The 25,811-nt window shown below is 40.6% G+C and overlaps 1 protein-coding gene across 5 annotated transcripts in view; it reads left to right on the top strand.

Annotated features, from left to right (window-relative positions):
• The first annotated feature begins 1,246 nt into the window (after nucleotides 1-1,246).
• HECTD2 (HECT domain E3 ubiquitin protein ligase 2) overlaps nucleotides 1,247-25,811 on the top strand; it is an 87,498-nt gene continuing 62,933 nt past the window's right edge. For 3 of the 5 annotated variants that reach the window (XM_060102058.1, XM_060102067.1, XM_060102073.1), the window contains exons 1-2: nucleotides 1,247-1,466; nucleotides 14,185-14,314. In XM_060102058.1, coding sequence (XP_059958041.1) covers nucleotides 1,329-1,466; nucleotides 14,185-14,314 — 268 coding nt within the window. In that variant the 5' untranslated portion in view covers nucleotides 1,247-1,328. Of the gene's footprint in view, nucleotides 1,467-14,184; nucleotides 14,315-22,556; nucleotides 22,623-23,894; nucleotides 23,937-25,811 lie in introns of those variants that run through there. The other 2 variants (XM_060102092.1, XM_060102082.1) reach the window with 2 other exon arrangements.

The raw sequence follows: 25,811 nt of genomic DNA, 5'->3' as shown, positions 1-25,811 counted from the left end.
TGAAAATTCACTCAATCTCAAGTAAAATAACAAAGCCGCAACCGAAAAATCTGAAGATGTGAATGTCAAGAAATTCCCTATTTTTAATAGGCGATGCAGCGCATTCTTGCTCTCTCCCTTCCCTTAGATCAGCAGGTGTCTCCGCAGCTCCAGCAGACTGAAGAAAAGCAAAAGGAGGGGCGGAAAGGAAAGGAAATGTCTATGTGGCTTCATCGTGGGGGTGGGGATGGAGGCGGGGCTGGGGGTGTTTTAGTATCATGATTAAAAGCTTTCCTCCTCGGTTTTAAAGTTCGTTCCCATATTAATGATGACATTAAGGACTATGCGGCAGAGCTTGGGTCTGTCCATCTGTAACTTATAAAAGGAAGGCATCGGAGGCAGCAAAGGGATGCAGGGAGAGAGCGAGATGTAGGCGCGTGGGGACGGGAAGGGAGAGGCGGATTTGGCAGTCCAAGTGGGGACGAGAGGAACAGGAATGGAAAGTGTGGCCTGGCCGTCCTACCCAGCGGTGCGGAAGGTGGAGCCCACGACGTCTCATTTCCCTTCCTCCCACCCTAGGCTTTTCCTCTGTAGGTGGGGGATCTCTGGGCATCTAGAAAGGGTCGGTCGACTAAAAAAGGATGCGCAGGCTCGAGACCTCTCTCCTGGGGCAAGCGGGCGGGTGGGCGGGCAGGGGTGGCAGGGACAAGCAGCGGCCCCAAGGCGACGGCTTTGCGGGCGCTGGGGAGGAAAAGGCCACCAGCCTAGATCCCGCGGGTGTACGCGCCCCAAGTCAGGGCCGTCCGTGCAGAGGAGGCCCCGTCCCACAGGCGCCACTCAGGCACGCTCTATCCCTGCGCGACCCTTTGCAGGCCTCGCCTTGTCCCCCCCAGTCCCGAGCCTCTAGTCCGAAACCCCTCCTTGCCATCTCGGGCGACAGTCCGCAAACAACATGGCGACGCGGCGGCGGCGGCGCCTCCTCTCCTGGCCCCAGGGGTTAGCGAGGGCGGCCGCGGCCAGCGTCCCGGACGCCCGACCCGCGAGCCCAGTAGGGGGCGGGGCGGGGGCGATTGAGGAGAGCAGCAGGCGGGAGCGGCTGGCGGGTGGAGCGAGCGGGGGCGGGGGCGGGGCATCCGGGCGCGCGCGCGGAGCGGGTGCGCGGCGGGTACGCGGCGGGTGCGCGGGCGCGGGCGCGGGCTGGGGCGGAGCGGCGGCTGAGGTTGGACGCGACGGCGCGGAGCCCTCTCGCGGCCGCGGCGGCAGCAGCGCCAGCCCCAGCAGCAGCCCGGCCGCCGCCGCCGCCGCCGCCGGTGCCGCCGCCGCCTAGCGCTCCCGCTGCTCAGCCTGACATGAGTGAGGTGGATCAGGTGCCCTCGCCCGCCGCGCCGTCGGCGGTGGCGGCGACTGCGCCCGAGGAGAAGAAAGGGAAGGAACCGGAGCGCGAGAAGCTGCCGCCCATCGTGTCGGCTGGCGCCTGTGCGACTGCGGTAGGTGCCGGGCGGGGGCCGCGGGGCGCCCCGACGGCAGGTCGGGACGGGGGGAGAGGGGCGCCTGGGGACCCGCGTATCCTCCGGGGAGCCCCGGACCCGCCCGGGGAGAAGCGCTCAGGGTCCCCTTTCTCGGGCCGAAATCAAAGAGTTGTGCCTCGTGGGCAGCCGTGATCACTTCGCGATCTGCACCTTCCACCCTCGGGAAATGTCAGGGTGGCCGGATACGCTGGCTGTTTTCGGTTATTTTCTGGCTTGGGGGGTTCCCACTTTCTCTAAGGAAATGACCAGCATCTTGGAGTCGGCATCATCTGTTGGATAAGGATAAGGTGTCAGGCAGGCGGGAGTGGGTTTTCCGCTGAGCTATCTGCCTGTCTTGGGAGAGCGAATATTTCCCCCTTTTCCTCGCTTTTCTTTCCGTTCCCCCATCAGATTGAACAGGCTCTGCGGCGAGTTTCCACCTAATTGTGACCTTTCCGTTGCTGTCAGCCTCGATGGTGGTTTTATTTTTCATATGATACAGGCGTGTGACGTAAGGTGGGGAAGCTTTTTTAACCTTTTATTTAAACTCAAGTGATCTAAGCTTCACGGGGATGATTTCCCAGATGGATTTTTTTAAGGATTATTTGGAGAGCGCTCTCAGGCTTCAAACTACATATTGCCAGATGATGTAATGGGACAGCCCCCCTTCCCCGTTTCTACTGGTGGTTTTGACTGTTTACTTTGGAGCACACACACAAAATTAACCTCTGATTTTTGAGATTTTTATTTGACATCATATTTAAATACTTCTTGAAACTTTAGTACATTTAAAGCGCATGACTTGTCATGCAGCCGTGCGTGACAAAATAGTAAAAGTTTAGAGACCATGGTACATTTTGTTTATTCCTGCTTGCAATTCATTTCTTAAAACCTCCCTCTTAAATGACTAAGAACTTACTAAAATAGCTCACTCTAAAGTATTATAGGAATAATGTTTTGATTTGGTAGGTTTTTCGAAAATGTGTAAGGACTGTGAACTGGAAATTGTTGGAACAAGCTCTTTACGTTAAATGAGCACAGCAGAGTGTAGACAGTGATAAAATGACACTTTAAAAAATTAGTACAGTTGATTGATAAGTTGGAGTTGTGGGTAGAAATTGCCTTGGGAAATACTTTGAAGGAATTTGTCACCCAACTGCTTGTAGACCCAATTCTTGCTGTTGGTTTCCTGGGCTTTCAGAGCTTATCTGGGAAGTTCTTAACTGGCAAATAGGCAGTGTTTCAACAGTTCATTTCTAAGTTAGTTTAAAACAGTGAATGCATACATGCTTATAGGAACAGTTATGTGAATGGGTTTAGGTCCTCAAGTAAGCACGCTCCCCCAAACTTATTTATTTCTGTGTAATTGAAAAACTGAAGGCTTGAAATAAAAACTTGGAGAAATTGATACAGCGTGGGTACAGGTCTACAGACTGTTATCTGAAACCTTGGGGCTTTGAAATTCAGAGTTCTTCTGATTTTAGAAAGGTAATTCAGTACATATATCATGTATAATATCCACAGTGGGGTCCTGGCCAGTTCCCCATAATCAAGCATATGAACAGCTCTGCCGTGAAATGTATGTGTTGTTCACACCAAATGAGGTAAGGTCTATCAGTAGCTTCCTGTCAGTTCAGCTCAGCTTGGACTGTCAGAGAGTTCAGATCAGGTACATGTTTTATCACCAAATAAGCTCTTTCAGTTTTAAGAGCTTAGAGGATTTTGGAAGTGTAATAAAGGAATATGGACTTGTACTACTAGACAAACAGAAGAATAGAATTCAAGAAGTTTTTTAAGATCTTGAATAAAACCTTGAGAAGACATAGGTTAAATCAGAAGAGGATACGAATGAATAGAAACACTTGAGATTTCTGAAGGCAGTTTCTGGTGCCTTACAAGCAGGGTTGTTAGCATTGTTTTTGTTTTGTTTTGTTTTTTTAAGTGGCATTCAGAATTTAAGCCTCTTAGAAATGACAGAGGTTTATCATTAGCACTGATGTTCTGAGTCACATCAGGAGAGAAAAAGACTTAGGTTTTGCAATAAGAGTTAGGAGAGCAAGGGAGAGATGAGCAACTTATCGATGATGATATGTGGTGTGTATTTGTCAAAGAGCTTTCTAGAGCTGGAATTCTGAGCTATAACAATGTAAAGCCTTAGTCAAGAAAATCTGTGCTTGGTCCTCCAGAGGGCGAGAAAACCAGGGAGCTGGCACAATGTCCGAATTCATCTGTAGGTGGGGAATGCCTTGGTGTGGGGGGCAGGGAAAGACAGCTTGTGGCCTGCTTAGCTGTTTTCCAGCCTCCATGTGGATCAAATAGAGCTTCTGGAGGTTTGCTTAGGAACCTGATTGCCATCAATAACTTATCTCTTTGAACCATTTTAGTGATTCTTCCTTTTTGCCCCAGGTTAACAGCTCTGTCTATGTAGATTGAGTTTATGACTCAATTACTGTAGCCCTACAGTAATAGCTTTTTCCAAAAATCATTGTATCACATTTCTGTGAGAGTTTGGAAATAGTTTAGAGTGACGGTTCCCTGAAATAAGTAGAAGGTCAGGTTATGATGACCCTAATTAAGCTTAAAGAGTTGGGATTGTATCCCAAAATTTTTTTTAAAGGTGCAGGGCTGGGATTGAGGGTACAGGAAAGGACAGGCCGAACATGATTGATCCTAAGACTGCCTAAGTGTGCAGGAAGTCCATTCTAGCCAGTAAGTGCCTAACATGGTGGTCTCAAACCTGGCCATCATTGCCCGGGCCCAAATGCAGGCCAGTTAAATCAATTTCTGGGAGCGGGGCTCAGGCATCTTTTTTTTTTTTTTTTAATCCTCAGATGTAGCTAAGATTGAAAATTGATGCTCTGTGTAGTGAATTAAAAGCTCCATGGAGTCTGTATTTTAAGTACACTGCCCCGAGTCTGCTTAGTTAATGGAGCAGCATTTGAAATGGAGTAGTGAAAGGTATGGATTAAGTGAATGAGGCATAGCAGAAATCAGATGTAGTGGGAATTGAGAGAAATGGCAGTAAAGGTGGTTCTAGTTAGAGATGCTCACAGGTCCAAGATAGAGCCCTCAGAGGGCTGTCAGTGTTCGGGGTTTGGCCTTGCTGCTGTGGAGAGGTGATACAGACCTACAGAGCTAAGGGCAATAAGGAATATGAAGGGCTAACGACGTGAATATTTACTGAAGTTGACAGATTAGAGTGGAGAAGAATATTATAAATTAGTTGCTGCTGTAATACAGAAGTTAGAAAAAATTGGTGAATGGGGAAGAAGAAAAGGGTCAAAGGAGGAGCAGATAATAGTGATAAGTGAGGATGAGTTTTTCTACTTCATCATTTAAATCAGGTGAGAAGAGAAAGGGAGATTCTCCATGGCATAGGGTTCAAGAAAGAGCTAGACTTTACTTAGGTCAGAGAGGTGAAAGGAAACGGAGGAAATCATTTTAGGATGGTGAAGGGAAGTTTGCCCACAATGAAGGTCAGGAGACTTGTCAAGCAGGGGGAAGGTGAGAGCAAAGCTAAAGGTATGTGGAGAGGATTTGGTAGGAAGTCGGTAACAAGAGTGAGAAGTTTGTACATGTTGTGTCAGGAGTGTGTAAATGGGCTTGATGGAACCTCTGGGCCAAAATGTAACTACCAATTATTGAACATCTATTATGTTGAGCTTTGGGTTAGATGCTACAGAAAACACAAAGTTTAAAAAAAAAAAAAAAGATTCCTGCCTCAGGGTAGGCAGGGCTGACACATGAAAACACAGCATAGCAAAGCAATGTGTAAAAGCCACCATGTGCCATAGAAACAATTTGCTCTATAGGAGATCAGAGAAAGGAAATCAGTGTGTACAGAACTGCAAAGAAAGGGCTTAAAGTAAAGGTAATTATTTAGGCTGGCTGGCCATTGAAGGATGATAGGATTTGGATGGGCAAAAGCAAGTGGGAAAAGTAATCCAGTGGGGAAAACAATGTGAACGAGGCTTAAAGGGAAGAATTAGGGAGTAATAAAGTAAGCCCAATGGAAGCATGCTGGCAGCTTGTGGGAGGTAAGTGAGATTGCATGGGGGCTGGACCAAATCAGCAGGTGGGGAAGTTGGGACTTTTTTTTTCCCGTTCTTAGCAGGAAACCATTGGAGTTTCTTAAATAGAGGAACAACATAATGAAATTAGTGGTAGTAATTAGAGGTAGTTAGACTGGAGGAGGAAGGAGAAAGAGGACAAGGAAGGAGCTCTGCAGTTCATACTGGAGATGATGGGGCATCTGCTAGAGTTGTGGCCATGTGATAAGGTATAAGGGATGGAAGAATCCACATGAAGTGGAATCTAGTGGAACCTAGATAACAGGGATGAAAGAGAAGGAAGATTAATAAAGAAAAAGGATTCTAAAGTTTGCAGATGAGTTCTCTCAGAGAAAAACATTTACGTAAAAAGGCAGTCCAGCCAACAGCATTCCAAATAAACGTGTATGTTTGAACTTCGATAAAACTTGCCCATCTAGGTGTTTGGAACAAACTTATTTTTGGAAAATTTTGTACCCTTTTTAAATGAGATGAGATGGGAGAGAATGAAGGCTATGGTGGTAAAAGTGTCTTAAGCAATTTAATAAACCACAGATATTATAAAAGTGCATCATTTATGCATATGTGTAATACATGTAAATAATACAAGTAATTGCCACTATTTACTTCAGTACCTACTCAGGCATTTTCCATGTATCTTTCATCTAGTCAGTTAGTGCAACCAAAGCCAATCACCTAACTGCTGTGACCATGAGGAAGATACTGTTCCCACTTAACAGACAGGAATCTGAGAGTCAGGTTATGTGTAGTATACCTTGCCAGAGGGTAAAATGGCTAGTAAGGGGCAGAGCTCGGTTTCAGTTGAGACTTTTCTGACTCAAAAAAATGCCATGCTCTTTGCCGTATTCCATGTACTCTGTATCTGTGGTCAGGGACCATGGGGTTCAAAGAACCTGTACCTATAGCAGTATTTCCTAGTTTAGAAAAAAGGATGTGGTCCAGTGACAAATTTGTTCAAAACTTTGTTACTAGAGATAGAACTGTTACGGGAGAGAAATATGTATTCTAGAATATCTGATAATATCAGTTTTAATTATGGTATGAACGTATCATTAAATTCTATGTAAAATAAAGCAATCTCATTAAAGAAGAGTGATCAGAGAGTCATAAGACACAAAAAGGGAAGGCTGTCGCTACATAAATACATAACCAAGGTGTGTCTAATTTTGAGTGGGTTGTAAAGTCGTCTGCCAACTTATTTTTAATTGCAAAGCCATATTGTAGTTGCCTACTTATCCTCCCATTCAAAATTAACTCAGGATGTTAGGACATGCATAATTTGACTATATTTACAGTTGAAGAAAAATGGTCATTATAAGTTACAAATCAGGGGCTTCCCTGGTGGCGCAGTGGTTGAGAATATGCCTGCCAATGCAGGAGGCACAGGTTTGAGCCCTGGTCTGGGAAGATCCCACATGCTGCGAAGCCACTAAGCCCGTGCACCACAACTACTGAGCCTGTGCTCTAGAGCCCGCGAGCCACAACTACTGAGCCCGTGAGCCACAACTACTGAAGCCTGCGCGCCTAGAGCCCGTGCTCCTCAACAAGAGAAGCCACTGCAATGAGAAGCCCGTGCACAGCAATGAAGACCCAACGCAGCCAAAAATAAATAAATAAATAAATATATTTATTTATTTTTTAAAAACCCATAAGTTATGAACCAGAAAACCTCTAGAAGTGTCCAGTATGATACTGCCTTGCTATTTGTAGCTCCCTTTCTATAAAATAGGGAAAATAGTAATAGAACTTACCTCACAGGGTAGATAAGAAGACTAAATTAGTTAATACACATAAAGTATTTAAGAAAGAGCCTTGACAAAGTAAGCATTCACGTAAGCCAGCCAGCCCTTTCCCGTCCTGTCCTGTGGCTTCAGTACTTTCCTTTACAAGCTTTCTTTTTTTTTTTTTTTTGGCTGCGACTTGCACGCATCTTGCGGGATCTTGGTTCCCTGACTAGGGGTCGGACCCGGGCCACAGCAGTGAAAGCCCCGAATCCTAACCACTAGGCCACTAGGGAACTGCTTTACAACCTTCTATATCAAGCCTCAAGCTCTACAGATACTACCTTTATCAACCTACCTGACTCCCTCCTCTTCCTGCACCACCCCCCTCCACACACACAAACACACACACACACACACACACACACACACACACACGAGCACTCTTTGAATTAAGGGATGTCATGTGCTCTCTGAACTCTTCAGGGCTGGGGTATGGTACATATGAATTTTTCTGAAAGGGAAAAGTAATGGCTTCAGAAAGGGGTACTGCTCACTGTTCCAGTGTAGCAGCTTAGTTTGGCATAGTGTTTGGAAATTAACTTGCTTATATTTACTTGAATTGAGGAAGAGAGAGTAGCGAAAGATCAACAGAAGATGAATGAAGAAGTAGGTGGAGCTGAGAAAGCTCTGGAAAGTTTGGATTTTTCTACTTTTTCTCCTGTGACAAGGATCCCTTCTTGCACTATAAAAATTTTAGACTGCTAAGCCTTATATGAATAACTAGTTGTTCTTAAGTTGATATTTATAAGTTGGTGACAGTTTAGTAAGCAGTCAAAAAACATTTTACAGGGAATAATTATAATAAATGTCTGCCTTTTAAAAATAGAAATTATTAAAATTTTACTAATTCAGCTTAATTGAAAAGTCATTGTGAAGTTTGAACCTAGTCATTAAAGAAAGCTATGTTTCAAATTAACTTGGTTTTGATCCAGACGTTTTTATTAAAGAACAGTAAATTGGTTGAGAGTTGTGACTACCTCAAATCACACATTTTAAAAGTAGTATTTTATCCTATAAGGGTAATCTGTTGATGCAATTTCTTTTTTTCCCATCTTGTCAAATAAGTGAGTAAAATCACCCAAGCTACTTTACCTTTCTGATAAGCAAACACTGAAATTTCTGAGCATCAGGACTAACATTTCCTCTGTATTAAGTAGAGTTAGTTTTCAGTTATCTATAAGGTCAATCGCATCGTGATTTTTTTTTGAGTGTTAAAATTTTGTTTCAGAATCCACATCCTTCCTAGTCTCCTTTGAAAGATGTGGTTTATATCACTTAAAGAAAGTAATTTCACTTGGGCCGGTGCTATTTAGTTGGGGAGGGAGATTCTTCACACCTTGAAAGTAGCCAACTTTTCACATCTTAGTAGAAGGATATAGAGCACTGATTTTATAACCTAGTATCCTAATAAGGAACTGTGAAGAAACATACAAAAAAGAAGAACAGGGCTTCCCTGGTGGCGCAGTGGTTGAGAGTCCACCTGCCAATGCAGGGGACACGGGTTCGTGCCCCAGTCCGGGAAGATCCCACATGCCGCGGAGCGGCTGGGCCCGTGAGCCATGGCCGCTGAGCCTGCATGTCCGGAGCCTGTGCTCCGCAACGGGAGAGGCCACAGCAGTGAGAGGCCTGCGTACCGCAATAAAATAAATAAATAAATAAATTAATTAATTAATTTTAAAAAAAGAAGAACAAAATATCTTTACCCAGGAACAGGGCCTCAAATAGTCTCCTTTGTAGACTCTAAATACAGTTAAGTTCTCTCATCTGGTGTGGCCCTAACTGGTAGTTTAGGTCAGTTTATTTTAAATGTTGGTAAAGCAAAGTATATTCAGTGCTTTTTATTTTAACTTAAAACATATAAATGTACATTTGTTCACCAATCTTTTGACATAGTAACATTTGTTCAGTATCTCAGGAAGCCACTCAAGTCTTTTGTAAAGTAGTTTTTCTATGCATCATAGGTATTCCCTGGACTCATTGAGACTGAAGGATCCCTGCTTTATATTAAGAGCACTTAATGTATTGCCGAACTATTCATCTTTGGGTTTGAAAAATAAATTTCATTGAGGTGTGACCGAAGTGTACAGATCGCCATTGTCCCTATATACATATCTGAAATGACCAAAGCAAGAAACTCAGTTTTTATTACTTCAGATATCTTTGATTCTTCGTCTATCTTTTATACCGTATTTAAATTTGCTACCTGTCCAGCAAATCTTTTCTTCCAGAATGATGCAGGGAAATGATGAATCAGAATAATAATTCTGTCCTAATTCCTAAGATTGTATGTTGGATTGGATCTAGTTTAGGAAAGTATGCTTTCATCTATATCAGCTCTGTCCAATAGAAATAGAATGTGAACCACATACGTAATTTCAAGTTTTCTTATAGCCACATTAAAAAGAATAAAAATAAAGACATAAAATAAATTTTAATAATGTATTTTATTTAATACAGTATATCAAGAAATTTACCATTTCAACATTTAATCAATATAGACGCTTAATGAGCTATTTTAGCTCTTCTTCATACTAAGCCTTTGAACACTGTGTATTTTACACTTACTAGCACATTTTAAGTGCTCAGTAGCAAATGGTTATATTAGTGCAGATTTAAATGTTGTCTTCTTGTTCTCCCAAGATTTCTTAGGTTCATTTTTTGTTCTAATTACTGTTTATTCCTACTGCAGCAGTACTCAACATGTGGTCCTCAACATCCTTTTAGACGTCCATGAGGTCAAAACTACCTTTGTAATGATACTGGGATGTTATTTGTGTTGTTTTGTTCTCTCTCGTTCTCTCGAGTGTACGGTGTAGTTTTCTGTGTGACACATGATATTGCAACAAGTTGAATGCAGAAACAGATATAAAAATAGATTTGCGGGCTTCCCTGGTGGCGCAGTGGTTGAGAGTCTGCCTGCCGATGCAGGGGACACAGGTTCGTGTCCTGGTCTGGGAAGATCCCACATGCCGCGGAGCGGCTGGGCCCATGAGCCATGGCCGCTGTGCCTGCGCGTCCGGAGCCTGTGCTCTGCAACGGGAGAGGCCACAACGGTGAGAGGCCCGTGTACCCCCCCAACAAACAAACAAACAAACAAACAAAAAATAGATTTGCAAAATGTAAACCATGCCACTCTTCTCACTGATTTTTGTCTGGGAAAACATTTAATTGTCCATAAATGGGTTTATTCTATTTTAAAAGGAATTGTACGTACATACAATAATTTTTAAGAATGCGGAGAGGTCCTGAAACTAGAAAGTTTGAGAACTACTATGCTAGTGTATGTATAATTTCCTTTGTATTATTACCATTAATGCTTTTTATTTGGTATTACTGATGACAGATATTCTACATTCACTTATCCTACATAAGTGAATTTTCCAACTAGCCAAGTGTTGTTGGACATTTTAGAATACCCAATCATTTATTGTATGGAACATTTTCTGAAATAACATTATGTACATCTCTTCTCAAATAGAAGATACTGAACATAATTTAACATATCCTGGTGACTGGATCCCCTATGACAACTTTGCACAGCCAACTAAACCAAAGAGCTCTATGTAGAATCCATCTACCTATGCATTTGTGTGTGTTGTCTCTATAATAAATAAAACTTCTGCCAGTCTCACTTATCTAATAGCTAGAATGCAACATTAATTTTTACTTGACATGATTTAAAATGCTAGCATTTCCAGCTGGTTGCAAAGCTAGTAGTTTAAAATATGTTGTGAATGAATTTTGTAAACATTACAAAATAATGAATTTTGTAAACAGTTTAAAAAATTTTACTTCAGAGACTCTAATATAGTGAGATATTATGACTTTAAAAAGTGTTTCATGATGGAACAGAGCCAGCAATTATTCTTCTATCAAAGATTGGTTTAGGGACTTCCCTGGCGTGCATTGGTTAGGACTCCACGGCTTCCACTGCAGGGAGCAGTTATAACAAGGAATGATATACTTTTTCAAATGTATAGGTTATTTTAATTTTATTTTTCTAATTAGCTAGGTCTGTGAACTTGAGCATATTGTTTTAATTTACCAAGATTATGCAAATTATGTAATTTACAAAGACTTTTATAGAAAAGTACTACATATCGCTATTTTATTAATCTCTTTCTCCAATTTTCTCTGTCCTCTTTGGGAATCTACATTATAAATCTGTTAAGGATTAGAACTGATAGTTGTTAAATGGCTTTATTGATTGAATCAATTACTTGTGGGTTTTTTTTTTAATTATTTGAAGATTCCACAAGTGAACCAAGCAATGTTCTTTGGGATCTCCTTTTATTAAGAAGGGGTAGGGGAGGGCTTCCCCGGTGGCGCAGTGGTTGAGAGTCCGCCTGCCGATGCAGGGGACACGGGTTCGTGCCCCGGTCCGGGAAGATCCCACATGCCACGGAGCGGCTGGGCCCGTGAGCCATGGCCGCTGAGCCTGTGCGTCCGGAGCCTGTGCTCCGCAACGGGAGAGGCCACAACAGTGAGAGGCCCGCGTACCGAAAAAAAAAAAAAAGAAGGGGTAGAGGAAGGGGGAGAAAAATAAAATATTGAGTCTTTCCCAGAGTGCTAGAATATCAAACATTTTCCTAGTTAGTTTTTCTGCTTATGTTAATTTCCTCTGGTTAGGTGAGTTGCTCCTAAAGCTATTATATTTCATTCAGCATATATCTATAAAAGTAGAGAAGATAACATCCACCACAAGAGTTGTGAAAACTGGCTGATATGTGTAACATACTTCCTATCACATGATAAATCCTTAATAAGTGATAGCTACTGTAGTGAGAAACTCTGAGCTATAGTGGTTTAAGAATACAGACATTAAGGTTATTCAGACTAGAGTTTGAATTCCCACTTCCCAGCTCTGTGAACTTCAGCATGGTACTTCAGTTTCCTCATTTGTAAAATGAAGTGTGAATGTGCAACTCATAGGAATGTTGTATTAAAACACCTAATATAATAGTAGGCATATACCTAGTACTCAATACATGACTTGTTTTAGTGTGTTATTATCATAGGAGTAACCATTTGTGGAACACTCAGCGTGTCATATGTTCTGTACAAGACGCTAGATGATGTTGTCTGTGATTCTGAAACTTCAGATTCATATCCTATATCTGTTAGAAGATGATTTTATTTCAGTTGGGCAATATGTTTAACTTTTTTTAGGCTGGATCATGTAGCCTAATCCTAACACAGAAATATTGATTCAGACTTCACTGAGCCTAAATCTAGCCAAAAAGCAAGCAAAAACAAATAAAGCAAACAAACAAAAAAACAAACCCAAATTCTTTGAGCAGCCAAAGATGTCACACACACAAAATCACATATGTACTTTCCTTATGGAAGCATTCCTCAAGTTCTCATTTAGTGCCCCTCACATCTCTGTGGCTTTGTTAGCTGAATGACTTTAGGTGAGTCTCAATTCCATTTTCCTCATCTATGAAATAAAGAAGTTAAATAACTAATTTCTAGAAATCTCAAGTCCAGAAACTTTTAAATTCTATGTGTATAGTATCTGAATTTTTTTCTGGGTTATTTTTCTATACTAATCTCTTAAAAAGAAAAACAATAAATTTACTCTGAAGTGTAGGATCTATGCACAGGATTCCCTGGACGTCGAGCTCTGTGATGAATAAGGAATTTCTAGTCCAGCATGAAGGACCAGTATGAGACCAATTATAATTTCAGTGGAATAATTTAAGTAAATCACAAGTATAAATAAGAGTGATTGATTTTTGTGGAAATGGTGACCACCAGAAAAAGCTTTGCAGAGAAGTTATGATAGAATGGGTTAGGCTGCATTTACAAGGTAGTCCCAAGTTTCAGTGTTTGAAAATTGTAAAGGTGCATTTATTGCTGATGGTATAATCTAATGTCGGTCAGCAGTGGCTCTGCTCCACATAGTGATTCGGGGACCCAAGCCAACGAATGCTCTAGCATCTCAGTTTGTAGCCTCTGGGATTACTGCAGTGGAAGAAAAGAGAGAGGAACTGGTGATTGGCCCACCAGCCTTAAATGCATTCGTACTTTCTGGTCCAAAAATGGCAGACATCACTTCTGCTTCTGGCCTATTAGAATTAATCAGATGACTCTATTTAGCTGTAAGAGAGTGGGCGATGTGGGAGAGTGAATATTTGGTGAGTGTAAATGTTTTTGCAACATGGCATCTGAGTTGATTCTAAAAAGCTAAGTGGAAATCAGTCTGGTAAATGAGGAAGGAGGAAATGAAAAACTCTCTACTCTGAAAGCAAAGAATGCCTAGCCATATTTTTCTTAAGTCCCCTTATACCCAAAGTCCAATCTCGTGTTTAGAGAAATAAATGAACTCTAAAAGATTTATCTTTTGACCTGAGCTTTTGAAGTTGCATCAAGACAAGAAAACCTTTAATGAATCAACCTGCGAAGTATCATATGCATGTTAACTACTGAAAAAATATTTGTGGAGGTCACAAAAACAGTGTTACCTAAATACCAAGTTAAAATAGCAGTTAACATGAATGGAACATGTACTGTGGACAAGGAACTCTGCTCATTGTTTTACACGCATTATCTCAGTTAAAACTCACAGTAACCCTGTGAGGAAGGTACTGTTATTATCCCCATTTCCAAACTGTATCAACCTGTAAGCAGTTAGATGGCATGACTGTTTTCCTTTTATACTTAAAACAATTTGGTCTGGAAAAGGTAAGTCAATAATATATAGAGGTTTTATCTATCTATCTATCGTGCATCTATCATCAGATTAAAATCCCTATTTTAAATGTTTATGATTTTTGCAAGAAAATAATTTAAATAGAGTGACTAGGAATTATGCTGCAATGTTAACTTTTCTGTTTTTAGGGTTTGGACAGGGGATCCAAAGGCCAGATTTCTACTTTCAGCAGTTTTATTTCAACTGTTAACCAGAAGAAAGAAGCCGCTGAAAACAGAAGTTCACCTACACATCTTGTTTTCCCTAACATCAAGAATGGTAAAAAATTTTTAATTTTAAAAATTAATGTAGTTACAATTATTAAAAGTATATGTAGTATGTGTATCTTGGTGCAAGTATATTATTGAACTATTAAAAAGTAGATTTTAATTATTCAATGTTCTACTAGGTCTAGTTAGTTAATACAATAAAAAATAAGCTATAAATATTTACAGAAAGGAGCAAAATCATTATTTTTAGGTAATTGTTACCTAGAGTAAGAGAATGACATACAAAGCTTATGAATAAGAAAGTTTGGTTAGGGAGCCTGACACAATATAAACATACAAAAATTCAGTAGATTTCCTTTATTTGAGCAGTAATCAATCAGAAGAGTTAATGGAAAATATATGAAATATTTAGAAATAAACCAAGGAGAAAGTGAGCAAAACCTATACAAAGAAAAACTATGAAACTTTATCAGAAGACTAAAAGGTGGTTTGAATGGAAAAACTTAAATATCATAGAGATGTCAGATACACCCAATTTACTCTCTAACATTCAATGAATTTTTCAACAGTTTTTTGGGGAGAAACTTAAGAAAATGATGCTCTATTTGATTTATAAGAATAAATGAGAGGATGCAAGAAAAAGTAATGAGGGAACCCATTCCTTCGTATTACTATATATTATAAAGCTGTACCAATGGTAGGACTTCCACCAAGGTAGCCAAATACATGGAGATGGATCAGTAAAACATAGTGTATATAAATGATATTAAATTATTCAAAAGATGGAATTAGGCCAACTAGCCAACTTTTTGAAAATGGTAACTTTAGATTTTTAAAAACTACAAAAGTACTAGAAGAAAACACAGGAAATTGTTTTTATAATAAAATTCTTGGAATGATAGCAATGTGAACAGCCATAAAACAAAAAAATTGAAAAGTTTGAAGACATATGAAAATTTTAAACTTCTATAGGAATTTTAGAAGGTCATAAACAAAGTTAAAGTAAGATGTCATAGTCAGTGAAAACAAACCCTTGAATCATAGAGATCATTAATAAATCAGTAAAATGAACATTTCATTAGGAGAAAAAGACAAAGTGTATGAACAGACCAATCAAAAAAGGAAATATGAATAATTAATACACGTGAAAGGATGCTCAGTCTCACTAGTATTAAAGGAAGTACAGATTAAAACAAGGAGCTAACATTTCTCTACTCAGTGGCAGAGACTGAAGGCATGTGTATCTGTTGGGTTGTCTAGGGAGTGTGAAAATGGGCACCTTTATGAATAGAGGGCTTGGAAATTGATACAACTTTTCTGGAGAGCAAATTATTTGACATACATTCAATTTTTAAAATGTTCATATACTCGTTGACCGTGTGTTAACATTTCTAGGAATTTATTCTAAGGAAATAACGTATGTTGAAAGACCTATGGAAAGAATGTACATTGTTTATAATAGTGGTATTTGAAGCAATCTAAATGAATTGGTTGACTAAATTATGGTAATCCATATTGTAAATACCATGCTTTTATTAAGAGATGACAGGTATATAAATTTTCTAGGAGAAATACTTATAATACATTGTAAAATAAAAAATGCAAGTTAGGGCTTCCCTGGTGGCGCAGTGGTTGAGAATCCGCCTGCCAATGCAGGACACACGGGTTCGAGCCCTGGTCTGGGAAGATCCCACATGCCAGGGAGCAGCTGGCCCCGTGAGCCACAATTACTGAGCCTGTGCGTCTGGAGCCTGTGCTCCGCAACAGGGGAGGCCGCGATAGTGAGAGGCCCGCGCACCGCGATGAGGAGTGGCCCCCACTTGCCACAACTGGAGAAAGCCCTCGCACAGAAACGAAGACCCAACACAGCCATAAATAAATAAATAAAATTAAAAAAAAAATAAGGACAAGCAAATGCTATTTTTTTAAAAAAATGCAAGTTACACAGTAATAGGTAGAATATGACTCCAATTTTTTTAAGTGTGGGGAAACCTTTTATACTTCTTTGAGCAGAATAAAGAAGTATGGAAGGATGCCCACCAGCCTGTTAATGGTTTCCTCAGGAAAGTAGGATTGGGTGGATATTATTAATATGCTCTATTTCTTTATACAACTCTATATTGTTTTATCACAGGGAACATATACTACTTGCATAATTTTAAGTGCCCCTTGCCCTGTAATGAAACAAAACAAATCTGCAAAGGTTTAAATGTCCCTCACATCTGGACAAAAAAAAAACAAACCTCAGAATGTTTAAGGACCTTGTTCCTGGTAAATTGCTGTGTCCATAAGCTGCACATGGCATAAATTATTCTTGCACATATTTTCTGTTGACACTCCAAAGGATTGCTAGACATATTCTACACTCTTGCAAGTTAGTATTTATATTGTCTCATTTATCAACCTTTGCCTTTGATAATTTCTTTCTTCTTTTATTTATATTTTTTTGGATTTTATTTTATTTATTTTTTTATACAGCAGGTTCTTATTAGTTATCTGTTTTATACATATTAGTGTATATATGTCAACTCCAATCTCCCAATTCATCCCACCACCACCACCACCCCCACCCCTGCCCCACTTTCCCCCCTTGGTGTCCATACGTTTGTTCTGTACATCTGTGTCTCTATTTCTGCCTTGCAAACCAGTTCATCTGTACCATTTTTCTAGATTCCACATATATGCATTAATGTACGATATTTGTTTTTCTCTTTCGGACTTACTTGACTCTGTATGACAGTCTCTTGGTCCATCCACATCTCTACAAATTACCCAATTTTGTTTCTTTTAATGGCTAAGTAATAGTCCATTGTATATATGTACCACATCTTCTTTATCCATTCATCTGTCAGTGGGCGTTTAGGTTGCTTCCATGACCTGGCTATTGTAAATAGTGCTGCAGTGAACATTGGAGTGCATGTGTCTTTTTGAATTATGGTTTTCTCAGGGTATATGCCCAGTAGTGGGATTGCTGGGTCATATGGTAATTCTATTTTTAGTTTTTAAGGAACCTCCATACTGTCCTCCATAATGGCTCTATCAATTTACATTCCCACCAGCAGTGCAATAGGGTTCCCTTTTCTCCACACCCTCTCCAGCATTTGTTGTTCATAGATTTTCTGATGATGCCCATTCTAACCTGTGTGAGGTGATACCTCGTGGTAGTTTTGATTTGTATTTCTCTACTAATTAGTGATGTTGAGCATCTTTTCATGTGCCTCTTGGCCATCTGTAGTGTTCTTTGGAGAAATGTCTATTTAGGTCTTCTGCCCATTTTTTTGACTGGGTTGTTGGTTTTTTTAATACTGAGCTGCATGAGCTCTTTGTATATTTTGGAGATTAATACTTTGTCCATTGATTCATTTGTAAATATTTTCTCCCATTCTGAGGGTTGTCTTTTTGTCTTGTTTATAGTTTCCTTTGCTGTGCAAAAGCTTTTAAGTTTCTTTAGATCCCATTTGTTTATTTTTGTTTTTATTTCCATTACTCTAGGAGGTGGGTCAAAAATGATCTTGCTGTGATTTATGTCATGGAGTGTTCTGCCTATGTTTTCCTCTAAGAGTTTTATAGTGTCTGGCCTTACCTTTAGGTCTTTAATCCGTTTTGAGTTTATTTTTGTGTACAGTGTTAGGGAGTGTCCTAATTTCATTCTTTTACATGTAGCTGTCCAGTTTTCCAGCACCACTTATTGAAGAGACTGTCTTTTCTCCATTGTATATCCTTGCCTCATTTGTCATAGATAAGTTGACCATAAGTGTGTAGGTTTATCTCTGGGCTTTCTATCCTGTTCCATTGATCTACATTTCTGTTTTTGTGCCAGTACCATACTGTCTTGATTGCTGTAGCTTTGTAGTATAGTCTGAAGTCAGGGAGTCTGATTCCTCCAGGCCCATTTTTTCCCTCAAGTTTGCTTTGGCTATTTGGGGTCTTTCTTCTTTTATTTACATACACACACACAAGCATATTTCATTACCTCAGTCTTACTCTAAGGAGGCACCAGTGCCCGTACGTCACAGTCCTGCAACCCACAACAAAACAAACTTATAATTGTGATACCATTATACCATAAATAAAGTGAGCCTATTTGATGGGGGAGAGAAGTTGAGAGAGATGATTTCTATTTTAGACATTAACTAGATACTAACTGTAACCTTTATTTGTATAATATTTACAATTTAGGGAAACCTTTCATATAATTTTCTTTGAGCAATCACATAAAATAGAATAGATATTAGAATCGTTGCTGTATAGTTTTCTGTTGCTGCTTAACGAATTATCACAAACCTAATGTCTTAAAAACAACACCATTTATTAGCTCACAACTCTTTAAGTCAGAGGTCTTGGTGGGTGTGGCTGGGTTTTCTACTTGGGGGTCTCTCAAGGTGGAAACTGGGCTGGACTCTGGGGAAGAATCCTCCTCCGAGGTCCTCAGGTTGCTGGCAGAACTCACTGTATGCAGTTGAGACTGAGGTCCCATCTCCTCGCTGACTGTCAGCCAGGGCTGCTCTCAGCTTCCAGGGACCCCCACAGGTTGCCACGGGCTTCCCTCAGGCCCTTTGGCGGTATCCCAGCCTACTGTTTCAGGACTGGCAGCAGGAGCCCTTGTGTCGAATCCCCTTAGTGCTTCCAGTGCCTCTGCCTTTCCCTTCTGCAACCAGTGGGAGAAAGCCCTCTACTTATAAAGGCCTCACGTTACAAGGTTTTGCCTACCTGGATAATCTCCCTATTTTAAGGTCAACCAGTTAGTAGCCTTAATCAGATCTGCACAACCCCTTTTGTCATGTTATGCAAGGTGATCAGGATGGAACACTAGGAGGCTGAGAATCGTCCAGCCATCTTAAAATTCTGCTTCTCACACCCATAAGAAAATTGGCTCAGACAGGGTAAGTGACTTTGCTGCAGTCATGCTGCTAAGTGACAGAACCACAATTCAATCCCACATTTTCTGACAACAGAACTCTTGTTCTGAGAGACTGAGGAAACTCCTGATTGACTTGTTTCTCTTGCCTGATTAATCATATCACATTAATCACACAACTCTAATTACATCACCTCCATACTCCCTAGCTTCCAAAATTAAATAAAAATTTTTTACCTTGACACACAAGGATATTTGTAATATGACAGCTTTTCAACTTTATCTTCCGTCTTTCTCCTACATACTTACATTTCAACTATTCTCCGGGATGCCTCACACCTTTTTACCACAGAGATGTGCAGTTTTTTCCCACTGCCTGGAACACTCTCTCCCCTCTTCTCTACCTGTCAGATCCTGTCTGTTCTTCAAAGCTACCTTTTTTTTAAACCTTTACTGATTCTCCCTAACCAGATGTAATTCTTCCCTTCTTACAATTTAGGGTTTTTTTTTTCTCACCTCTTTTCGTCTCTCAACCTTGTGTAGTATCACTTGTGTACTTTAATCTCCTAGACTGTATGTTTCAAGAGGGAATAAATACCTTTGTAACCCCTGCAGAGCCTAGGGCAGTCCCCTTATTCATCAGGGGATCTTAGCAAGTATTTATCGCATAGGGTGAAACAAGAGAGAACTCAGGACTGGAAAGAGCTGTGCGAGTGGGCACACCAGAGCAGTAACAACAGCAGCCACACCAGCCACTTCATATAGTGCTCACTGCATGTTGGCCACAATTCCAAGCACTGTACAGATATAGACTCCAGTAGTCCCTACAGCAGCCTGAGATAGGAATTATTTTCCTAGTCCAAGGGTAAGGAAACTTAAGCCACAGAGAGTTGTAAGTGCTTGCCCTGCATGAATTTATGTAGCTAATGAATGGCAGAGACAGGAAAAGAGAGTCAAAGGTAGTTTAAAAGAAGGAGAGTTGGTAAAAAGAAAAGGAAATGAGCCCTGAAGGAGCTAAGAGACCCAGGTTGTGCTATGACTTGGAAATTCAAGGGAAAGGAAAATTTAAAGAAGAGGATTTAGCCAATAATGCCATTGGTAAGAGAGAACAAGATGAGTAAGCACTGGGGCAGAGCCAAGGGTTTGTTGGTTAATGTGTTTACTGGTGACCTTGAGAACAGTTTCAGTAGGATGGGATGAGGAGAATTCAAACTGTAAAAAGTTAAGGGGTAGGTCTAATGAAGGCTACTAATTGGTCGACCTTAAAATAGGGAGATTATCCAGGTAGGCAAAACCTTGTAATGTAAAGCCTTTACAAGCAGAGAGCTTTCTCCCACTGGTTGCAGAAGGCAAAGGCAGAGGCACTGGAAGCACTAAGGGGATTTGACACAAGGGATTCTGCTGCCAGCCCTGAAACAGTAGGCTGGGATACAGCCAAAGGGCCTGAGGGCAGCCCGTGGCAACCTGTGGGGGTCCCTGGAAGCTGAGAGCATCCCTGGCTGACAGTCAGCGAGGAGACGGAACCGCAGCCTCACCTGCAAACAGTGAGTTCCACCAGCAACCTGAGGACCTCGGAGGAGGATTCTTCCCCAGAGTCCAGCCCAGCTTCCACCTTGAGAGACCCCCAAGTAGAAAACCCAGCCACACCCACCAAGACCTCTGACTTAAAGAGCTGTGAGCTGATAAATGGTGTTACCACTAATCTGGTAAGAATCTAGGGGCAGTATAAACAGCCTTTAGAGTAGCTTGAACTGGAAGGAAGAAAGAAAGAACAGTGGAATCTTTTTCTTTTTTTAAGCCGAGTCAAAAGAAATTTTTTTAACATCTTTATTGAAGTATAATTGCTTTACAATGGTGTGTTATAAAGCAGAAACTAGAACAGTGGAATCTTGCAGGGTAGTGTGGTCAAGCAAAAAGATCTGACCCAGGGAGAGGTTAAAGTTGCAGTAGGAACATAAAATAATAAAATGAACAGAGAGAATAGGATCCCAGATGAAGACAAGCACAGGGGTTGAGGTGTTGGCTCCAGCAAGGAAAGAAGGGCACTTCTTGCTCAGACTGTGGACTTGAGGGAAGAGAGGAAGTAGGAGAAGGAAATGGAAGTTTTTCTTGCCATGAACTTAGTCATCTCCTTGGAGAATGTGTTAGTCTCCTAGGGCTTCTGCAACAAAGCACCACAAACTTGGTGGCTTAAAACAACAGAAATGTGTTCTCTCCTGGTTCTGGAGGCTATAAGTCTAAAATCCAGGTGTTGGTCGGGTTGGTTCCTTTTGAAGCTTCTGAGGGAGAATCTGTTCCATGCCTCTCTCCTAGCTTCTGCTGGTTGCCAGCAATTCTTGGTGTCCCTTGGCTTGTAGATGCCTCACTGCAATCTCTGCCTCTATCTTTACATGGCCTTCTCTCCTGTATGTCTTTCTGTGCCCAAATGTCTCTCTTCTTGTAAGGACACCAGTCACTGGATTAGGGCCCATCCCAATCCAGTGTGACCTCATCTTAATTCAGTTACAACTACAAAGACCTTATTTCCAAATCAAGTCACATTAACAGGTCCTGGGGGTTTAGGACTTGAACATATCTTTCTGGCTGACACAGTTCAGCCTACAGCAGAGGGTTAGAAACCTTATGAACACTGAATTGTCTGCTAAGGAGAATGATAGGAAGTCAAAAGGAAAGGATGCATAGCCATAACCTTCTTCGTTTGGGCTGTTCGTTCAAATTCCTTAGCTTTTGATTCCCGCTGACACTATACCCCATTCTTTCTACACTGCTACTATCTTAGTCTCTGAGCCCAGCTCACCAGCATGTTGCCCACACCTGCCTGTCTCCTCCCTGGGTGCATGTATTGATTCAGAATGTGGTCCACCTACTTGGGCTCCCACCACTTGTCTGCTTCCCTCTCATCTGTTCCATTATTGTGGAATCTGCAGTCAGCCCGACCCTAAACTTGGAGTATTTGTATATATGTCACTCTACAGGAATAGGCCTGTTAGCAGACTTCCTTTACCATGTTGGAACTCCTAGTGCTGACTTCTCCTAGCTGTTCTGTCTGGATGCTGCTTGAATTCGGCATGGAGTTCATATGTCAAGGCTGCTGCAAAAGAAGTCTTTTATTGAGTGGGAAGTTAGACAAAGTCTTCTGAATGTAAGCGTGTTTATAATTCCATGATCTTTTGCGAAGCCTCTCTTGCCAATAAGATTGTTTCCTCAAAGATGCCTCATTCTTGGCATTTACTACAATTTCCCTCCCTTTAGCGGGACCTGTGCTGGGTATTCTCTAACAGCTTGTCTCCCCGTCTGATCTTCAAGTGGTATTAGAGAAGCTGCAAAAGCCCAGCGTGGGTTTACCTAACAGCTGAGGGATGCCTTTCCTCCCTGTAGATCACATGACTAGGTATGCCTCTCGAGTTGGCTGTCCTTTTAAAGATCAGAGAAGTGTGGGAGTTTTACCTACTATAACAGCTGCTGGGGATGATACATCTTCAGAAAAACAATGTAAATGGTAAGTAATGGTGTGGGGTGGTAAGCACTACATCCTCTCTTACTCTTTTGTACCTTCCTTTCTACAGTGATTATGCTCCTGTCAGATTATTTAAAACATCTTTAAACAGCACAGGCCATCTTTAAAAGAAAGGAAATTATTCCTCTCCAAACCTTTTAAAATATCTTTGCGCTCTTGGTAATTCAGAAAGAGTTGACATTAAAACTCTGACAGTGCTCCGGGGCACTGTTCCTCTCCCAGCTCAGTCTGTTTTATGAGTTTACTCTAGAAGAGCCCTGAGGTGACATAATGAACTGTGCAGTATTTACACACTCTGGAGAAATGCGTCCCATGCTCTTTGCTGCTCTGAAAGAGCCAAGAGAACAGAGTGGTCTTCAGCTCAGATGGTGCTGGATCTGTGTGTGGTGGGATGCTGTGATCTATTTGCAGGTGAAGTACCACAGAGTTTTCACAGTTTCTCCAAAAGCAGCTTTAGAGGCAGACAGGGAAACAAACTGTGAGAAGAAACCCAGCACAGGACTTGCCATCTGGGGAGAGAAAAGTACTCACAATAACTGCTGTAGGATTTCCATCTTAGAAAAAGTATCTCCAAGGCCTCGAATGACCCCATTTCCAGGATTCCTGGGAGAATGACTTGATTTTGGACTAAATCTCCAAGATCCTTTTGTAGGTCACTCAGTAACCTTGGACTTAGCTTTTCTTAACCATGCCTATGGGAGCGATATTATCTGTCAAGAACTTAGAGTACCTTGCTGGATTGATTTGTTGATTCGTCTATCTCTTTACTAGTCTATAAACTCCTTAAGCTTCTTTTTGGAGAGGGAAAAGCCTAGTCTAATTTTTTTTATATTAAAGTTAATTTTTTGAATGGATAGCACGCTTCTGTGTTTCAAAAATTAAAACTATAAAATTAGGTATGTTTCAGATGTCTCACTTTCACACTCTTCCCTGCTGTCTTCTGTATTCTTTCCTGTGTTTCTTTATGTAAATGAAAGCAAATATAAATATTCATTCTGATTTTCCACTTTATCTTAAAATAAAGTAACTACCTACACATTATCCAGCACCTTGTTTTTTTTCCTTAATGTACCCTGGATATCTTTCTATGTCAGTACATAAAGAGATTCCTTACTCTTTTTTTATAATTATATTCCATTGTATTGGGCTTACTAAGATCCTATTAAAATAAATTAGTTGTTTTTTTGTCTTTTGCTATTGTAAACAATGCCACAATGAATGGCTCTGTACATATGTCATTTTGTTCCTATACAGGTTTATCTGTAAGATTTCTTAGAAGTGGAATTGAGTCCAACAGTAAGTGCATTTGCAATTTCTATGTATCTCCAGGATCCAGTGTCCATGGTACACAGAGTCTTTACTCAGTAAATAATTTACTGAATGAGGAAATATATGGGAGGTACTTTTTCTGGGTTTCTGGCCAGTTCACTCTGTATCCTATCTCAAGGCTACAATAAGTTCTCTAAGATACATCCAGTATAGGGCATCTATTCTATTAGAGATAACCTTGTATAAAAAGGACTTTTGAATATTTTTATAACTAGACCCATAAAAGAACATTTTATGTATGCTTTCATTGTAGTTTTACAAACACACATAGCATTGAACTTAGTAAAAAGTACATCTCCAAACACTAATGAATGTGTCACTTTATTTGGCTCTGATGGCTAAAGTCCTGTGAGTCAGAGTGGGGTTTTTTTTCCCTTCTTTCTTCCTTTCTCTCTCCCACCTTCAATTTTATTTTTTGCCAAATGTTCAGAAAAGTCATCCTATAGACAAGGATGTAAACACCACCTGTTATGAGTAATCCACTCTGGTCTCTCCCTGTTTCCACGGCTTGCCACTACTGAAGTAGTCAGAAGCAGTACAGAGTACTGAACTGCTAGAGGGATCCTTCAGATTGTAGCTCGCTTATTACCTGCCCAGCACTCACAGGTCATCAATTATGATACTAAATAAGAACTGCGTCTTTGAGTTTACTACTACTAGTAGCTGTCATTGGGACCTTAGACTTTAAACCTAGCCCTCGAGACCCTTCGTTTACTCATCTATAGACTGAGAAAATGAGGAATTATGAGTTGTAAAATATCTTCTACACCTGAGTTTTTTGATTTAAAGGGTTAATTTTCCAACATACTGATTTTGTTTGATCCTTGTTGAGTTTTGTTTGACATTTCATAGTTTACTAGCACCTTCTTCCATGTAAATTTAGGATTTAGTTTTGCTACTTGTTTTTATACGTGATAGAAAGTTCAGCTTTATTCTGTAATCTAGTCATACAGCATTCTGCCACATTTTTCATCCGCAGAGAGCCAGGTTCAAAGGGAAAAGAATTAGACTCCATCTTTTGATAGGAGGAATATCAAAGAATTTATGGACATATTTTAAAACTACCACATCATGTGAATTGTAAGATGCAGATCAAGAAAGAGAAGCCAGGTCTTTTGAGGCTTATTTCAGAACTTTTCCCTTTACCCTGTTGTAGGGCAGGAGGTTGTAACTAAAATCAGGTGTTTAAATGACATATTCACGTTAAGTTTCCAGGCTCCTTCAATTTTTCTATTATAGGTCATTATATTATATTGTATAATAGAGAATTTTTACCTTTTTTGGTCGGTTTATAAGTCCTGTCCATTTTGTTCTTAAAAGTTTTAGAGATGGAAGTTAGAAATTATTGAACCAGTGGTTTTCAAACCTATTTTTATTACTTTTATTTTCAGAGCAAAACACTTTTTGAAAAACAATTTTTCTCAGACCATCAGTATATTAAGCAGAGAAAAGCTGAGCTTCCCTGAGTAGACACGTTGACACAGCACCATTCCCCTGAGGTGGCCCTTGAAGTTCTTAGGAGCCTTGGGAACAACAGACTTAGGCCATCTGTTTCATTTTATAATGTCACAGCTGAGGCCCAAGGAGTTTCACTGACTTGTCCACAGTTATGAAAGTTAGTAACCTAGCCAGCAACAGGACCTAGGGCCTTACTTCCAAGGCTGGTGCTTTTTCCATTACTTACTACTTATTTAATTACAAATTATTTGGGATGACACTTACGGTATAGCATTTTGCAACAGTGTGTCACCAGCAGCAAACCTTTATATCAGTGTTTCCTCTCCAGCAGTAGGGGGTTAAGGAACAGAGACCCAGGTTCCTCCTGTTGGACAGCTAACCTAC

The sequence above is a fragment of the Mesoplodon densirostris genome, chromosome 1 (assembly GCF_025265405.1).
Source record: "Mesoplodon densirostris isolate mMesDen1 chromosome 1, mMesDen1 primary haplotype, whole genome shotgun sequence".
In the NCBI taxonomy this organism is placed as follows: Eukaryota; Metazoa; Chordata; class Mammalia; order Artiodactyla; family Ziphiidae; genus Mesoplodon; species Mesoplodon densirostris.
Note: the sequence above shows the minus strand (reverse complement) of the source record. Positions and strands in the feature narration are given on the sequence as shown.